Source organism: Diabrotica undecimpunctata, chromosome 4, assembly GCF_040954645.1.
Source record: "Diabrotica undecimpunctata isolate CICGRU chromosome 4, icDiaUnde3, whole genome shotgun sequence".
Taxonomy (NCBI): Eukaryota; Metazoa; Arthropoda; class Insecta; order Coleoptera; family Chrysomelidae; genus Diabrotica; species Diabrotica undecimpunctata.
The window spans coordinates 151,138,898-151,155,365 of record NC_092806.1 but is presented as its reverse complement, the minus strand read 5'-3'; the positions used below and the strand labels follow the sequence as shown (position 1 = coordinate 151,155,365).

Here is a 16,468-nt window from a genome sequence, read left to right as displayed (position 1 = left end):
CTCGGGAGGTTTTTGGAGTCGTTGAACACGAATACCATAACAGCGATGATCTCCGTGGTATCTGGAGCCTCAGAAACTATCGCCTTTATGTTATTCGTGTTCAGCGACCCCAAAAACCCCCGAGCTATATTGAACGTATTTCCGTCAATTACTTTCGAATTACAAATAGGTATATCAATTTTCATTCACTTCAAAATACACTTTTGAAAATGTATTTATTTGCTCAATAATTCAATTTTCCTTTCGACGTCATCACTTTAGTTCACAAAATTTTCTAACGCTCTTACGAATCGAATTTATTCAGAACCATACAACTGCAAAAATTTGGTAGGTTTATTGCTTCACTGAGTTGCCTGTTAACTCTAAATTAATACGAATAAAAAATAAAACACTTTTTAAAATAACATAAAACTTATATTTGGTTGGATAAGACAGTTATTAAATACATAATAATAATAATAATATAATAATACAATAATATATAGTTGCTTAAAAATTACTTTACAATCTTTTCTATGTACAATCTATTCACAGTCAAAAATTATTGTCATATCTATATAAATATATAAACCATTAAATATTTCGCGTGGCCAATGCAAGATATACACCCTTAGTTAGAAGATAACGGGAAAATTTATACTGAAATAAAATGTATTAAATGTGAAATATTCAGCATGTTAATTATTTATTTTGAAAAACAATTAGTAGCTCTGGGAAGAGTTTCCAAAAAGAAGAGAGAGTGTACGCAAAAATAAACATAGTAGTAATGTGACACCAAAAATAAATAGAAAAGATAGATGATTATAGATGACAAGGGTGTATATTATTACTTGTCCACGAATTTATACGCTACAATAAAAGTATAAAAGTTGCTCTTACTTAAAAACATATATGACAGAGTTGTATTGATAAAAATACGTAAATAAAAAAATAAAATATTTACCGAACATATCATGGCACGATATTCAGGGTATAAGAATATATAATAAATATGATACATAAAAATAAGGAATATATGTATAGTCTCAAATGAGTTACGTATATTACATTGAAAATAAACCAAATATTTAAGTGATATCATCAAAAGAGGTCTTCTTTTTAAGAAACCTATGCCCTCCGTTTATTAAGACGACTTCGTACTTAAGGCTCATATTACGAGGAGAAATATACAATTTTTAGCATTTAATACTAGAATCGTTCTACTAGTCCATTCGCCACTGGACGGGAATCTAGAGTTATGGAATTCTTCTCTCAGTGTATGGAGCTCCTCGAGGAGTTATCATTTATTTCCGAGATTCTCTTGGGATAAGAATGGACAAAGAACAAACAAACAAAAAATGGTGATGGAGCTCAGCAACGACTGAAAATAGGTCTTGATTCAAAAGGGGCTCGATTGTAGGCGTTATATTTTTTCGAAAGTCGTAAACATAGAGTACAGGGTAGAGTATATACAAGATTTTTCAGATCTCAGTGTGGAAAGGTCTATGAGGATAAACAACCCTTTCATTATTTACAAACTGCAACATCACATCTTTACAAAAGAAGATCTGGAAGTATGGCAAGTAGAGGCAAACAAAATTCATAATATAGTCCAGTCATCAGAGATTTAACATCTAAAAATCATACGGACAAGTTGAATTTTGCTGAGAAGGTAAGTTTTTGGACATAAAAAAGTTTTCCTACCCCGGACTTTCCCTTAAAACCTACCCTTGTAGGGTGGGACAAGGGAAATAATCCATCGATTTATTAAAATTCTGTACGCCCTAAAGGAAATGTTTTTTTTTACGGCGTACAGAATCTCGATAAAATTTGATCATAATATATTGTATATTAATAAATTGTATTTATAAATACATATTAAATTTAAGAAAGAGGCAAGAGATGCAAGAGGCACAAGATCGAAATAGATGGAAAATTATGAGGGAGATCTATGTCCAGCAGTGGATAAGCGAAGATTGAATGATGATTAAATTTAAATTAATCGCTTTAAAAACTAATCATTGTTGTGTATTCTGATTGTGCTATGCCAAAACAACTAAATAGTCTGTAGAAAGCTGATAAGCTTTCATATAAGATGTATTATTTTAAACAAGAAATAATGGCGGGCCGTTTTTACTATTAATGCTTTAAAAGAGGTAAGTTTAAAATTTAGAATATATAATGTTATATTAAAATGTTTTTTTATGTATTTTAGTGTGTTGCAGTAGTCTTAAAACTAAGTGTATTTACTGTTAATATAACAGTTTGACAAATAGTTGACATTTTAAAAATTCCTCACTTACTAACTATTCTGATGTTTTGGCAACGCTGTGGGGTTCTGACGTCGTAAATCTTGAATGACGTGCAATCATTTTTATATGAAAAATTCTATACACTGTCTTGCCAGAAGAAGTCTTGACCTTGCCTTATATCACGTAGATTCAAAGTCCGATAGGGTAACCCTGAGAGAATATATGAAACGTGAAAGAGATTTATTATTGGATTATTGGAAAGTCGGTGATTTTCCTGTTCGAGAGTTGGCCCTTTTTGTCCCTTAAGGACCAACGTGACAGTATCCTAAAAGAACAAAAATAAGACTGTAAAACTGTTATAATATAAGACCAACAGTAATTTATGGCTGTGAAAGATGAATGCCAGGCGAAATCCTATTAGGGAAGTGGAAGAGAAATTAATTGAGAGGAATCTAGAGGAAAAAAATGACTAGAAATGGGTCTCATTTCGTAAGAGCACACAACTGCGACGTTTAGGGTACGTGCAAATGATAATTATGCCAAAAATGGTCGTGAGCAGACGACTAATATGGAAAAGAAAGAAAGAGCAACCCAGTAAACGATGGTATGAAGTGTTATCGGAGATCTAAGAGGTATGCTTGATACAAGGTTTCTTCAGCAAATGAATATTAGAATCTAGTTCAGTGAGAAAAAAATTTATAGTAGTATTGCCAAAAATTTTTAACTCGAAACAGAAGAAAACAGTTGGCAATACCTCGATTACTAATTGGTCATACGAGACTTAACCCATCAAATATATTTGTTAGTAGTGATCCATGTTTATGTGAAATATGTAATGTACCTACCAGTTACCGGTTTTTAATTATTATTAATAACTATTTAGTAAATGCGACTTTTTCTTCAATAAAAATATCATCTAGATTGTTGTTACAAAGTTTGTAGAACATCTCAGAAAAAACACAAACTAGATTAATAATGAAACCATATTTTGGGAACCAGCCCAATCTATTGTAATAATAACTGCACCAAATCTTGGACTAGCATTAAAAAAGAAAACTTTTATCTTTCTAAATGATATCACTAAAATATACGATAAATTACCCTCTTTAAATAATATTATACAATATAAAGTTGGAGAAAAAATGATTTGACAGGATCATCAAATTTTCAGTCGTATGTTTTTGAACAGCATAATTTTTCATGTCGCCAACATGTTACAATGGATATTTTGGTTAGCACTTGACAAATAAAAATACTTCTGAACTTTCACATAAATACTTTTGTATTAAATATAAACAGCAGAAATAATAAAATCATATTTAAACTTCTTAGTCGAAATGTGTTACATATTTTTAGGAAGCCTGGTCTGTAGAAAAGAAGGTCAGAAACTATCGAACGAGACTTGGCAACAATGTTCTGAATTTGCCAAAGACGTGCATTTCCGTCTACTATCTACTTCCTTTTCTATCATCTGCGCACTTCGCGCTATCTTGTGCTAGTGTACAAAACGTCACAATCGAAAAAGCGTAGAATAAATTAGAGAACTAACAAAAAATTGACAAGTCATATCGTTCGATAAAAAGATGAAACAGAAAATAACCAGACACAGTAAAGTCTCATTTTAGGCGATTTTAAAATTGTGCGGTTTGTATTTCATCCCAAAATTTCTATTATTAACTATTATAATGAAATATTAACTATTCACATCCAGATGTTAGTAAAGCGAGCCTTTGCAATTCGGGGATTCCCTTGTCACATGATGTCCATATTACATCATTGCGAGTTTCGCATTGAAAGGTATAACCTGTTATTGTTTTAAAATAATTTTTCTCTTAGCGGTACCTTGTTTTATAATAAGTTGTTTAAAATTTTGCTGATTCCAAGTTGCAGTATGATAAGTAGCACAATTTTGAGATTGAAAGATTTCAAGTGAGTGTCTTTTCAAGTTTTATTTTTCATTAGAAGAGGTTTTTGCCATCTCAATATCGTAAGTCTATTTATTTTATTTCGTTTTTAAGATTTTATTTAGTCCAATAGAAGAAACAAAAATATCAAAGACAATCAATTTCGTTGGAAACAAAAAATTGGAATTTTAGATTGCTTAGGAAAAGAAGAAGGATCTACGGCAATTGGAAAACATTTTAATTTAGGCGAATCAACTGTAAGAGCAATTAAGAAGAATGAAGTTGCCATAAGAAAATCTATAATTTCTAGTACAAAATTAAGCGCCAAATTTTCATATTACGCAAGGGATGTATTATTAGAAAGCACAGAAAGAGCCATCGCAATTTGGATTGAGGAACTAATGTGAAGAATGATTCCTGTAAGTGGCTATTTAATTCAGCTCTTCAGTTTTATGAGTTAATGAAACAGTCAGAGCCACCAACTTTTACTTCCCAAGCTGGTAAAAAATTTTCGGCTAGCAAAGGATGTCTAATTGGGTTTATAAAAAGAAATGAAATATCAAGATAATCTTCATAATATCAAGATCACAGGAGAGAGTGCTACAGCAGATAAAGCAGCAGCAAAAATATTTCCACAAAACCTAGCGAAAATTCTTGAAGATGGGGACTATTGTGCCGATCAAATATTTAACGCTGATGAAACGGGACTGTATTGGAAAAAAATGCTTAACCGTACTTATATCGCAAAGGATGAAAAAACTGCAAGTGATCATAAAGCAAGTAAAGATCGAGTAACATTATTACATACTTTGTAGCAATACATCAGGAGATAGGGTGTTGAAACCGCTCTTAATAAATAAATTTTTTAGACCACGTGCTTTAAAAGGCAAAGATTTACTTTACAAGTAAAACAAGAAAATGTAGTTGAAGTTAGAAAATTGATAAAAAAAAAACATTATGATTGAAACTGGAAGAGTATTCAAGAATTAAAATATTTTAAATCCACCTGCAGACGAAGTTGATAAATAATTAGTTTACTTTCAACAACAATACTAGTAAAATAAACAGGTTCCCTTGTTTTACTGTTTATTGACACAATATGAATACATATAAATAGTCACATAAACGAATAGAAATATGGACCAGTTTTTTAAAAACTTTTGTATGAATTTCTTTCATACATTCGAAGCAATTTATCATGGGGTCCATTTCTTTTAATTTCTGCAAACTTTTTTTGTTTTTGTCTTGGTTTTATTTAATTTTAGAAGGCTACGGACATATCCCTACTTTTTCAAGGTAAGTAATGTCTTTTTTTATGCATTTTTTTATATGCGCTTTTTTGTGGAACGTATCCACCGCATAAAACGAGACCTTACTGTAATATTTTTGTAAGAAGAGAAATACAAGAGAGACATATGATTAGTTTGATTATATCAAGTGAAAATCTAGAGGAACTCTCTGAAAGCAGACGGATGAAAATAGCACTAAATTGAAATTTCTCTTTGTCCAAAAATGGATATTATAAGATATTATGGATAGATAGAGTTTAAGACCATGTCAGTTTTGAACTTAACGTACATAAAAAGCTTTTGAAATTTAAATCTGAAATTATCAAAACTGAATTATTGATACATAATTATCCATTTTCCTTAAGCCGTTACAGAGAACCAGTCAATGCAACTTCTTTACAATTATATTAAGCATGAAGTACGGAATATTTTTGTCACAGTTGAGGCAGCTTTTTATTGATTGGCCGTCATTAATGAACGTACTCGTTCGCTAACTGATACTGCTGAGCATCCACAATCACACTGGTGTATCCTGCACCGTGTCCCTGGCCGATCAAAGGCTTGAACTCGTGCCCCTGCCAGTTTTGCGCCGCTTGGCTCGCTGGATTGTTATTGAAACAGTTGATGCTAAAACTATGGGCTTCCGGGCAAAAATTATTGCTGTTCAAGTTCTGTAAATGAAGTTCGCTTTCGGAGGAACTGCAAGACGAACTGGAGGCACTAAAAGGCCGCTGTTGTGGTGTTCCTAACATGTGTTGGCTGATCTCCGGGTCGGAGTAAGGGTAAAACATATCTTGGTGTTGATAATATGGATCTTCTGTGTGGTAATGGATAAAACCTGATGAGTATTCGAGCGAAGGATACGTAATCGCACCATTGGAATCGCTGAATTCGTCGTCCGGTATGGAAGGTGGGTGTGAAGGAATAATGTTGGCAGGAATGCGATGTGTAGGAGTGTATTTAGGTTGTGATGAAATGCTCCTGGTAGGGGGGTGTATCGGACTTCGTGGAGAGGCGGGAATATCCTCTCTCGGTGTACCTTGCGCAAGGTTTAGGGTTAGATCTTTGGCTTCAAAATCACTGCAAGAAAAACAATCATGCTATAAAATAAATTTAAAATAAACATAAAACAAAAATAAAATAGTTGAGAAAATCTTGTGAACCAACAGTAATTATATAACATTTTTTTGGAAGCCGTTCGTTTTATAACGCAGTTTAGGGCTCAGGTTTTAGTGTTAACGACTGTTTACGTATCCGGGACCGATAGCTTTATGTGCCCTTTACCACTATTTGTAACGAGGTAAGACTGATTTAGTAGATGAATATATGCAACTTACCTTAAAACGTAATTAACGGAAACAATACAGTGTGGTCTGGAAGATCTGGAATTATGTACTATCGTCGCGTAACTTTGCATCCAAACCCATCCACCTCCTTTGCAAAGAAACCGGTAATATTTTGTGGTAACTTGACCCTTACAAAGCACTGAAAAAAGAAAAAAATATAATAAGGTTGGTTTAAATTTGAAACAAAAAAGGTTATTGCAAAGTAGATGCAAAATAAATGTGAGTACATCAGTAAGTCATCAGATATTACAATTTTGGTGTAATGGTATCCATTATTATTTCGCTACTTTATATACATATATACAACTAGCAGATTTTTTTAGTTATTTTTTTACATATTGCACAATTTGATAATAAAAGGAATAAAAGCAATTTGATAATAATTGCAAAAAAGCTTTAATAGATTATTATAAGGAAATGTTGAAAACTCAATTGCGAGGTAAAAAATTATGAATATTACGAATCTTTTCGAAACTACAACTCAGTCAATTATATTCAAAATAATCCAATAAAACTGAATTGCGGGTAAGGAGATGATCGGTCTTTTATCCTCCATTTAATCATGATTTTGTATTAAATGACTTTTTATTCCCGTTAACCAAAAATAAACTACAAGTTCAATAATATTGAAACTTGTTTCCTAACATAATGATTATACGCGATAACCACCAGAATACTTAAATACTATTCTCTTACCACGTTTATACAATAATTGTAACATTACTTCTATTATTTATCAAAAAAATACTTACATTGATGATGTGAGAGCCTAAGCGCTAAGATATCGCTGCCGTGGACGTAATGGTACAGGGTTTTTTCTATAAGATCTTGAGGTTCATATCCAGTCAACTGGCCCACTCTGTAACAATGATATTTTGGATGATAAAATACAAACAGTTTAATATACAGTAAATAGTTATACAAATATGCCTTTAAATATGAATTTGGACCAGAAGACAGATTCAAAGACACGTCAACGTCTGAACGTCTTGACATTTTTTATCTAAAAAAGTTTTCCAGGCACACTTAACTAGTTTCTCAAGAAATACCTCTTAAAAATTATATAACAGAAACGCTGATAATCTATTTTAAAGTACCATAAACATGGCCTACTTTGCCCAGTGGGTTCAACTTTGCCCACTGTAAAGGTTATAATATATGTAAAAAAAATACTTAAGAACATAGCAAAGTGCCACATACGTTTAAGCGCGCACTAAGAAACATGCAGAAATTAAGGCCAGTGTGTCTGCCTGACTGAAGTGTAACGCTGGTAGTAAGGTAAGAAATTTGAAAACATAAAACATAATGACGGTATTAGATTTTTGTTTTGATACAGGGCAGCGACAGCCGCTTATACGTATTTCGACCTCTTTAGGTCTCCTCAGAGCGGTATAGCCACTACTCTGAACCAAAACAAAAATCTTTCCCGTCCTAGACAATAGTTATCAAAATAACTATATACGGACGTAACTACGCCATCTAAAAACAAAAAGAGAAATCAAACGATTTCTACCTGGCGAAACCGAATTCAAATTTTTACCAACTGTGCTTCCTAAAACTTGCGAAGCAAACAGCTTAATAAATTACTCGGCAAGGGAATCTAAAATTGCATTCCACATGCCGTTCATCATGGTCAAAATTCGTAGTGAATTCAGTTTCTGGTACTCCAACCGAAGTAAAGTAATAAAACATAATGACGGTATTAGATTTTTGTTTTGGTACAGGGCAGCGACAGCCGCTTATACGTATTTCGACCTCTTTAGGTCTCCTCAGAGCGGTATAGCCACTACTCTGAACCAAAACAAAAATCTTTCCCGTCCTAGACAATAGTTATCAAAATAACTATATACGGACGTAACTACGCCATCTAAAAACAAACAGGGAAATCAAACGATCTAAATTTGCGATAGAACGTTTATCGGGAATCACATGTTTTTTTCTTTAAAAAAACAAAATCAAAGTGGGCAATGTTGTCATTTGTATCTAATTTTTGTTTTGTATTTGGGGATGGGGATTATAGCAGAAGTAAATGACGACAATACATACTACACCGTAAAATTTTTAAGAAAAAATATAAATGGTTTTGTTTATCCAAACATGAACCTTCCAAAACTAGAAGAGGATATTTTTTTTTAAAGAAAATTTAAGTTATTTTCAATTATAATTTTTCTTATGTTTTTTTTTTATAAAAGTATAATCATTTTTCTTGTATTTTTGTAATAAAAGTTTTCAAAAAATAGAGCTTTTTTGTTCTAGTTTTTATTAAAAAATAAAATGCAAAACGTATAAATATCGTGGGCAAATAAATTTGCTGGGTAGAGTAGGCCAAGCATAAGGTATGTATAGAGTATATATACATATATATATATATATATATATATATATATATATATATATATATATATATATATATATATATATATATATATATATATATATATATATATATATATTCCCTTTGTTTTTAGTTACAAAGTTGTATTGTTTGGCAGAGAAATTGAATACTCTGTTTTTTAGAACCGATAATATCAAATCACCACTTTAGTTTGATGATGGTGGTATATACGCTTTTTAAGTTTATTTATAGGGAGCGGAGCAACACGATACTGTATAAAGTTTTTAGTTTCAAGATCGAAATTGCTAGATGTGAACCGAACACCTGGTCCAATAACAAAAATTGGATTTCAATAGAAGTAGAAAATGTTCGGATTGAAAAATAGGGAACTCAATATTCAAAGGCGAAATATCGCTCATATCGTAGATGATTTTTGTGTACCTTATGTTTTTATGTGAAGCTTATAAAAGCAAAACCAGACATTTGACATTTTTTTTAAATGAGTTATACATGGATTCCATATGTAAACATTGATAAGAATCATTTTCTTAACCTTATGTTCATAAACAGATATTTGAATGACATTATTCACAGTTGAAGTTTAGCCTTAGATGCAAAAGCAGACATTTGTGTACACTTGTTACGTGCAAAGGCAGACATTTGCAGACATTTACCAATCCGGGTGCGACTTCTTAGTCACGTGATGTCGTGTTTGCGCTGTTTGTTATTAAACTTGTATTTTGTTCATACTTTGTACTCATATTAAGACCATACGTGGTAAACATACGTTATGAATTGTAATGCTCATGAAAATAAACAATAATTCAACTTTGTTGACATGAATAGCATTATTATTAAACCAAGTCCAGTTGGTAACGGGGCGAAAACCATTGGTAAATAAGGATAAGTGGAAACGAGAATTACCAAAAAAAACAAAGGTATGTTCACATTGAAGTTTTTGTTTAACAACTGATCGGATTATATCATTTTACTTTTTTAGGTATTCTCGGCGATGCCTTCCTGAATTTCCCAGGTACGCTCAGTTCATCAATGTTCCTCATTTGCAATGACCGATATCAATAATCCAACAGATTAATAGTATTAGATACTATTTGTGTGTGGAATAATATTATTATTTCATGATATACACATAATCATAACAAAATGAGAAGAAATTGAAACTGGATATGACTCAAAGCACTAAAGTCTTATTGGGTCGAGAGTAATTTCCTCTACTGACTTTAAATCTAAATTATCTTTCATTCTTTATATCTTAAATAAATATCAAAACAGTTTTAAATGCCTTATGTACATTTATAAAAAGTATTATGTACTCTACAACATTGTGAACGTTAAATCCACTTACCTTGCATCCAGAAAAATCAGCTTTAAATCTAAACTAGCCCTAAACATAAACATGTTAGTGTGTAATTTGATTTCTGTGATGGAGCTGGGAGGTAAGGAATGACCTACTGCGACGAGTCCCATGATTTGGCAATAGCTGGTGTCATATGGACCTGAACCTGCCGTCAAAGGTTTCACCTTTAAATAGCCTGAACAATGGATAACCTATAAAAAAAAGTAAAAGGTAAAAAAATGTAAAGATGGGTTTTATTTCTTCTTCAATTAATTAAACCTGATTGCTGGTTACTTGTAGTACCAAATTTAGAGGATCTTCAGCAAATATTAGACATGATTGAAAAGAATATAAACCTACTTTTTTACAATTGAAGTGAAAGATAAAAATTATGTGATCGTTGCGAAATATAATTGATTTATGTACTTTTATTTGTAATTGTTTCGCGAAAATTGCAACACAAAGAAAAACATCGAAAAACCTAACAATTCCTCCGTTCAGCAGCATTAATCACATCTATGCACGCCTATTAACAATAATGAGCTGTGAATATGCATCCATGTTACTCGGCAACACTTCACATATGCTTTCCGCATGCGACAATACCCCATTCCTTTCATGTGGGACATGAAAGGCAATTAGCAATTAGTAATGGGCAATTTTGTAAAGACAGAATGGTAATTTTTGTTAATTATAATTCAATTAGGGTCTAGTTATTAGTATTTGTGAAATCAAGAGGAATACACACGTGATTTTGTTTGTGTAGCATATTCATGGTATTGTTGAGATGAATCTGCAATTGAGATGTGGGTTTTCTTACTCTTTTTATTCAGTACACGAATTTGTGACTGCAGTGGCAGTCAGTATTTATCTGTATAACCGGGGACCGTTTACTGTCTTTATTTGGGATTACAGCAGTAAGTCAATAAGTGATAAGTGTATACCGTGCATAGTTCATGTAACGAATTTATTTACTATATAAATACCTACTTGATCCTCAGGCATATAAATGGCCATCGCAAAAAAGTAATTAGGGCTGGCCTTGAAATATAAATATTAATCACATGTTCGCAATATATGGACGAAGATGAACAAGAAATAAAAGAATATCCTATTTGGGAAGAACTGTTTTTAACAATACAAAAAGCCGAAGACAAAATATTAGTTGAAGGCGGTTTTAATGGAAGAGTAGGAAAAAAGTTATTTATAATTTTCTTCGTCGTTTTCTGATTTCCAGTTTTCCATTTGTCTCATTCATTCAGAAGGTACTCTTGTATTCCTCTCGTTTTTATATCCTTGTCGACTTCTCTCCAACTTATTCTCGGCATCTCCTTCCTTCGTCCTCCCTGCGGTAAGTATAATACTTTTGGTTAATTGGTTAATTCAGAATGCTATTCCATTGCCGAATAACTCACCTTCCCTAGTTATTTATGTATTTAATCTCTTCATTAAAATTGCAGTCATTGATTATGTGTATGCCTAGATATTTATACATTTTACTCTGATTTATTTGTTGGTGATGCTTTTACAAAATTAGATTTTGTTTTTCTCCTCCTAAACACATGTATTCTGTTTTTCTGACATTCTTGAATTCTGGTCTAGACTATTTGGTCGTCTGCAAAGTATGGTATGTACAATGTGGTGTCGTTTAAAAGGAATTCCCATACCACTACATTTCCTTTTCCATGTCTTCAGCGCTTGCTCCAAGTAGATCTTAAACAAAGTCGGGGACAGACAGCATCCTTGTTTGAGTTCTTTGTCTATTACAAATCCTTTGGACATCTCCTGACCTATCTTTATTTTGCTCGTGTTGTTTTTATAAAGTTCTTGCACTGCATTGATTAAACTACGTTGATGTTTGTTTTGTCTAAAGCTTCCCATAGTTTTTGTTGAGAGACACTGTCGTATGCTTTGTGAAGATCTATGTATAGAAGGTGTATTGCTTGGTTTTGTGCCGTTTTTTTTTTCTATAAGTTGGGTAACCGTAAAATGATGGTTAATAGTCGATATATCTGCTCTGAAGCCAGCCTGTTCTTCGGCCTCCATATCACTGTATTCTCACTCTATTCCCTTTTTTATTAATTTTCCGTAAACTCTAAGATAGTACCTACAACTGCTATTCCTCGGTAGTTGTCACATTGGTCTTTAGCTCCCTTTTTATGTCTTTATGGTAGACTTTAGCTACGCATTCTATATTCATTTTTGTGATTAACACATCCAGACAAGGTTAGTTATTGTTTTATTTTTCCATAGTGAATTTGATTGATTCTACTATACTGTTGATGTCCATCAAAAATTTATTTGGTGCTTATGGTTCATGAGGCCAAATGAAAAACACATTGTCTACATATCTCCATCATACTGTGGATTTTTCGTCATGTTTGTACACAATGTGTTGCTCTCATTCTACTTAATGATTAAAAATGTGTAGCAAACCCATCAACAGAATGTCGCCAGTTATCAATATTAAAAGAAGAAGTCAGCAACAAGGATGTACCATCAATAATGAATTAATAGAAGAGTAAAAAATCAGAATTTGACATCAATCAAGGTACATCAGCCTCAGAATTTCAACTCAAAACATGGCTATTTGCCTACAAAATCGAGGCTAAGTTAGAAAGACGTTTGAGATTTGTAAATTAACCGACAAGGGGAACCTACAATTTGCATTCCACAACAATCTTGTATAAGTCGCTCTGAGAAGATCTATAATAAGATCTCTTTGTAATAAGTTCGAAATACGTATAAACAGATGGCAGGAGCCTTGTATTGAAATTAAATCTCAAACCTCTTTCTGCTTTATTTATTTTCGAGTACTAGAATCTAGTTCGCAAAGGATATTTGCCGTGGTGGATGGACAAGTTTCTATCCAAGTGATTCCTACTACGATTGAAATCAATTGAGATTTAATCCAGTATAAATACAATATTTAACTTGAAAAGAAAACAGTTTCAGAACCTCTTTAGTAGTAATTATTCGCGTTAACTACATTTTTACCGATATTTCTCCTTTTTTGTTTTTTTCTTTTTCGATCAACGTTTGCATATTATATGCAATATTGCAATACGATGTGACAGTTCATAGTTAATGCGATGTAAGTTGCTCCCTGGTATAGAAAGAAAGTGATAATTCATGTAAAATACTACTAACCTACCCCATTATCGATAGTTTGTCAGCTTTGCAAAGAGGGCCATTGCATTCTTTTGTTATAGTCACGTTTTAGCTCGTATGAATTAATTTAGTGGATTTGGCATTAAGATAATATGGTTTTAAAGATTTATTATTTGCTTCTGTAAAATATATTGGTTTATATATTGAGTTTTATTGAATAGAGTTAGTTCAGCTAAGTCATTTAGAAATGATAAACGATTGATAAGTTTTATTTGTACCGTTTCTAAATAAAATATTCTGAAACTAAACCATATCACTAAAAAAATCGGGTCACTATTTCTACATTCCTGTTCTAAAGAATTAAGAGTTTTAAGTATATAAATATGTCTTACTTTATAACCACTATTCGTCAACCCTGCGTTTCGTTTGGCTAAGACACACTTCATCCTCAGGAAAAAGGCTCGCTCACTTTCGTGTTCTTGTAGGGGGGCGATCCCTGGAGGGTAAAGCGTGGGTGTTAGTACAGCTGTCATCTCGTCGTGGTCTGCTGGGTGGATGTATTCGTATATACTGTTCCCCGTCAGTTCTACCTGGGAAAAAAGACGTGAAGAAAGTCCAGAAAACATAGTTACTTTATAATTTTTTAAATGTGTAATAAGTAAAAAATGGGGCAAGCTATTAATAAGTGATTTTTGTATTTTGGTACTACCATACAGCATTATCATTCAATCGAGTATAAAGTTCTAATGGGCGGGGTTTAATGACCACGTGGCCTTCCCACTACCAAACACAAGTGTCACTTTTGCACCTGGACAATCAGAGTTCGAATCTTCGACTGATTTTTTTTTATATATAATTTTAATATTAATTCTTCTTTTCTAAGTTCCATCTTCTATCGAAGGTTGGAAATCATCATGGCTATGCGGACTCTGTTGACTGCCGCTCTAAAAAGTTCTGCACTACTGCATTCAAACCATTCCCTTAAGTTCTTAAGCCAGGATATTCTTTGTCTTCCCACATTTCGCTTTCCTCGGATTTTGCCTTGCATAATAAGTTGCAATAATGCGTATTTTTGCCCTCTCATCACATGTCCTAAGTACTCAAGTTTTCGTCTTTTGATAGTTAATATTATTTCCGCCTCATTTCCTATCCTTATAAGTATTATTTAAAAATTAATAATTGAAACTTCAAGAAAACTTAAAAAAAATTTGAATTTGTTCAATTAAATTACTTTAAAGCTTTTGGTAAATTTCGTATAGTCCCATTTTTTACATCAAAAGCTGTATGATGATGGAAAGTAATAACTCTAGAATCCATTCTTAATACAAAGTACTATCTAGGTACATTGTATGTGTCTCTTACCTGTGATAATCCTAAATGAACAGACGCTGTTTCTGATATGTACATGATTTTCCCGTCGTGAGCTACTACAAAAATAAAACCATCCAAGGTCTGCAACAGATACGATCCTAGTTCCTTGATCGGTGCCTCCCTGGGGTTTGGAATAACTGGCGTGGCTCCCCAAGCATCTCCCAAACCTAAAATTAAATTTCCAGTAAAACTTTTGCTTGATATAATTGATATGATTATCTTATGTTTAGTGTTTCGTGCAAGTTTTCCAAGTTTATTTGGAATCTATAATTAAATTTAATTATCTATAAACTTATATTTGGAGAATGTAGTAGTCACTAATAAAAAAATCCACCGAAAGCAGATTCTAGATATCCGAACTTTAAACTCAGCAGACGCACGCGGTGAACACAAACTAGTACTAGCAAAAATAAGAAAAAAAAAAAAATAACACCAAAACATTTTCTACAGGAAATCAGCGAGGAAACATTTAATGTAGAATCCCTGTGGAACGGCTGAAACAAATATACGACATCAAAGATGTAAACGCTAGCTGAGGGAAAATTAACAACAACATTGAAGAAGCAGCAACAGAAGCTCTGAGAAAACGCAAAGTCATACTGAACAAAAGAAACAACAACAATACACCATGGTTCAGAAAAGAAATGAAAGAAAAATGTAAAGAGAAAAAAAAGACCTACACGAAGTACAAAACATCAAATACTCCAGAATCCCGAGACACCTATAGAAGAATACGAAATGAAACAAAGCAGTTGGTAAGAAGAACAAAAATGAATACTGGGAACAGTTTACAAAAAGGAATGAAAGCGACCTTACACAAAAACAAATATATAGATTCATAAGAAACCAACGGAAAGAAATGGCAGAATTGAAGGAATAACATACCAGCAAACGAATGGGAAAGATACCTGACGGAACTGTTTAAAGGAAAGAAAAATAGTTTTCAGGAAATAGAGATAGCCATAAATTCAGTCAAAAAAAAAGACCAGGACCGGACGGAATAACCAACGAGCTTCTAAAATACGGAGGGAAAGTATAACCCTAGAAATGACAAAACTTATACAAAAATTAATATAGCACTGCAAGATACCAGACGCATGGACAAACAGCATAATGATACCAATGTTCAAGAAAGGAGACAAAGAAGACCCCAACAATTATAGAGGTATAAATCTACTGAACACCGCACTTAAATTTACCACAAAAGTCCTAATCAACAAAATCAATAAACTAACAACTTTATCAGAACAACAACCAGGATTCAGATCCGGAAGATTCTGTACATCGAGTACAATAAACCAGCATATCTATGTTTTATAGATCTGACAAAGGCTTTCGATCGCACATTCAAGTCGAAAATGTCTTACATCTACTGTATTAAAGAAACACACCCACTTCTCTTTAATATAATAATGGACGAAATAATACAAGCAGTACATAAATGTCATGGTTACAGAATGGGGAACAAAGAAATCCAAATATATTATGCAGACGACGCCGCATTAATCGCCGAGACAGAAAACG

At 32.7% G+C, this 16,468-nt stretch overlaps 1 protein-coding gene across 10 annotated transcripts in view; it reads right to left on the bottom strand.

The window, feature by feature from the left end:
* Window positions 1-410: 410 nt before the first annotated feature.
* Window positions 411-16,468, bottom strand: part of sim (bHLH transcription factor single-minded) — a 150,073-nt gene continuing 134,015 nt past the window's right edge. For all 10 annotated transcript variants that reach the window (XM_072530544.1, XM_072530542.1, XM_072530543.1 and 7 more), the window contains 6 exons: window positions 14,936-15,111; window positions 13,966-14,163; window positions 10,472-10,674; window positions 7,523-7,629; window positions 6,762-6,909; window positions 411-6,504 (listed from right to left, as the gene is read on the bottom strand). In XM_072530544.1, coding sequence (XP_072386645.1) covers window positions 5,895-6,504; window positions 6,762-6,909; window positions 7,523-7,629; window positions 10,472-10,674; window positions 13,966-14,163; window positions 14,936-15,111 — 1,442 coding nt within the window. In that variant the 3' untranslated portion in view covers window positions 411-5,894. The remainder of the gene's footprint in view (window positions 6,505-6,761; window positions 6,910-7,522; window positions 7,630-10,471; window positions 10,675-13,965; window positions 14,164-14,935; window positions 15,112-16,468) is intronic.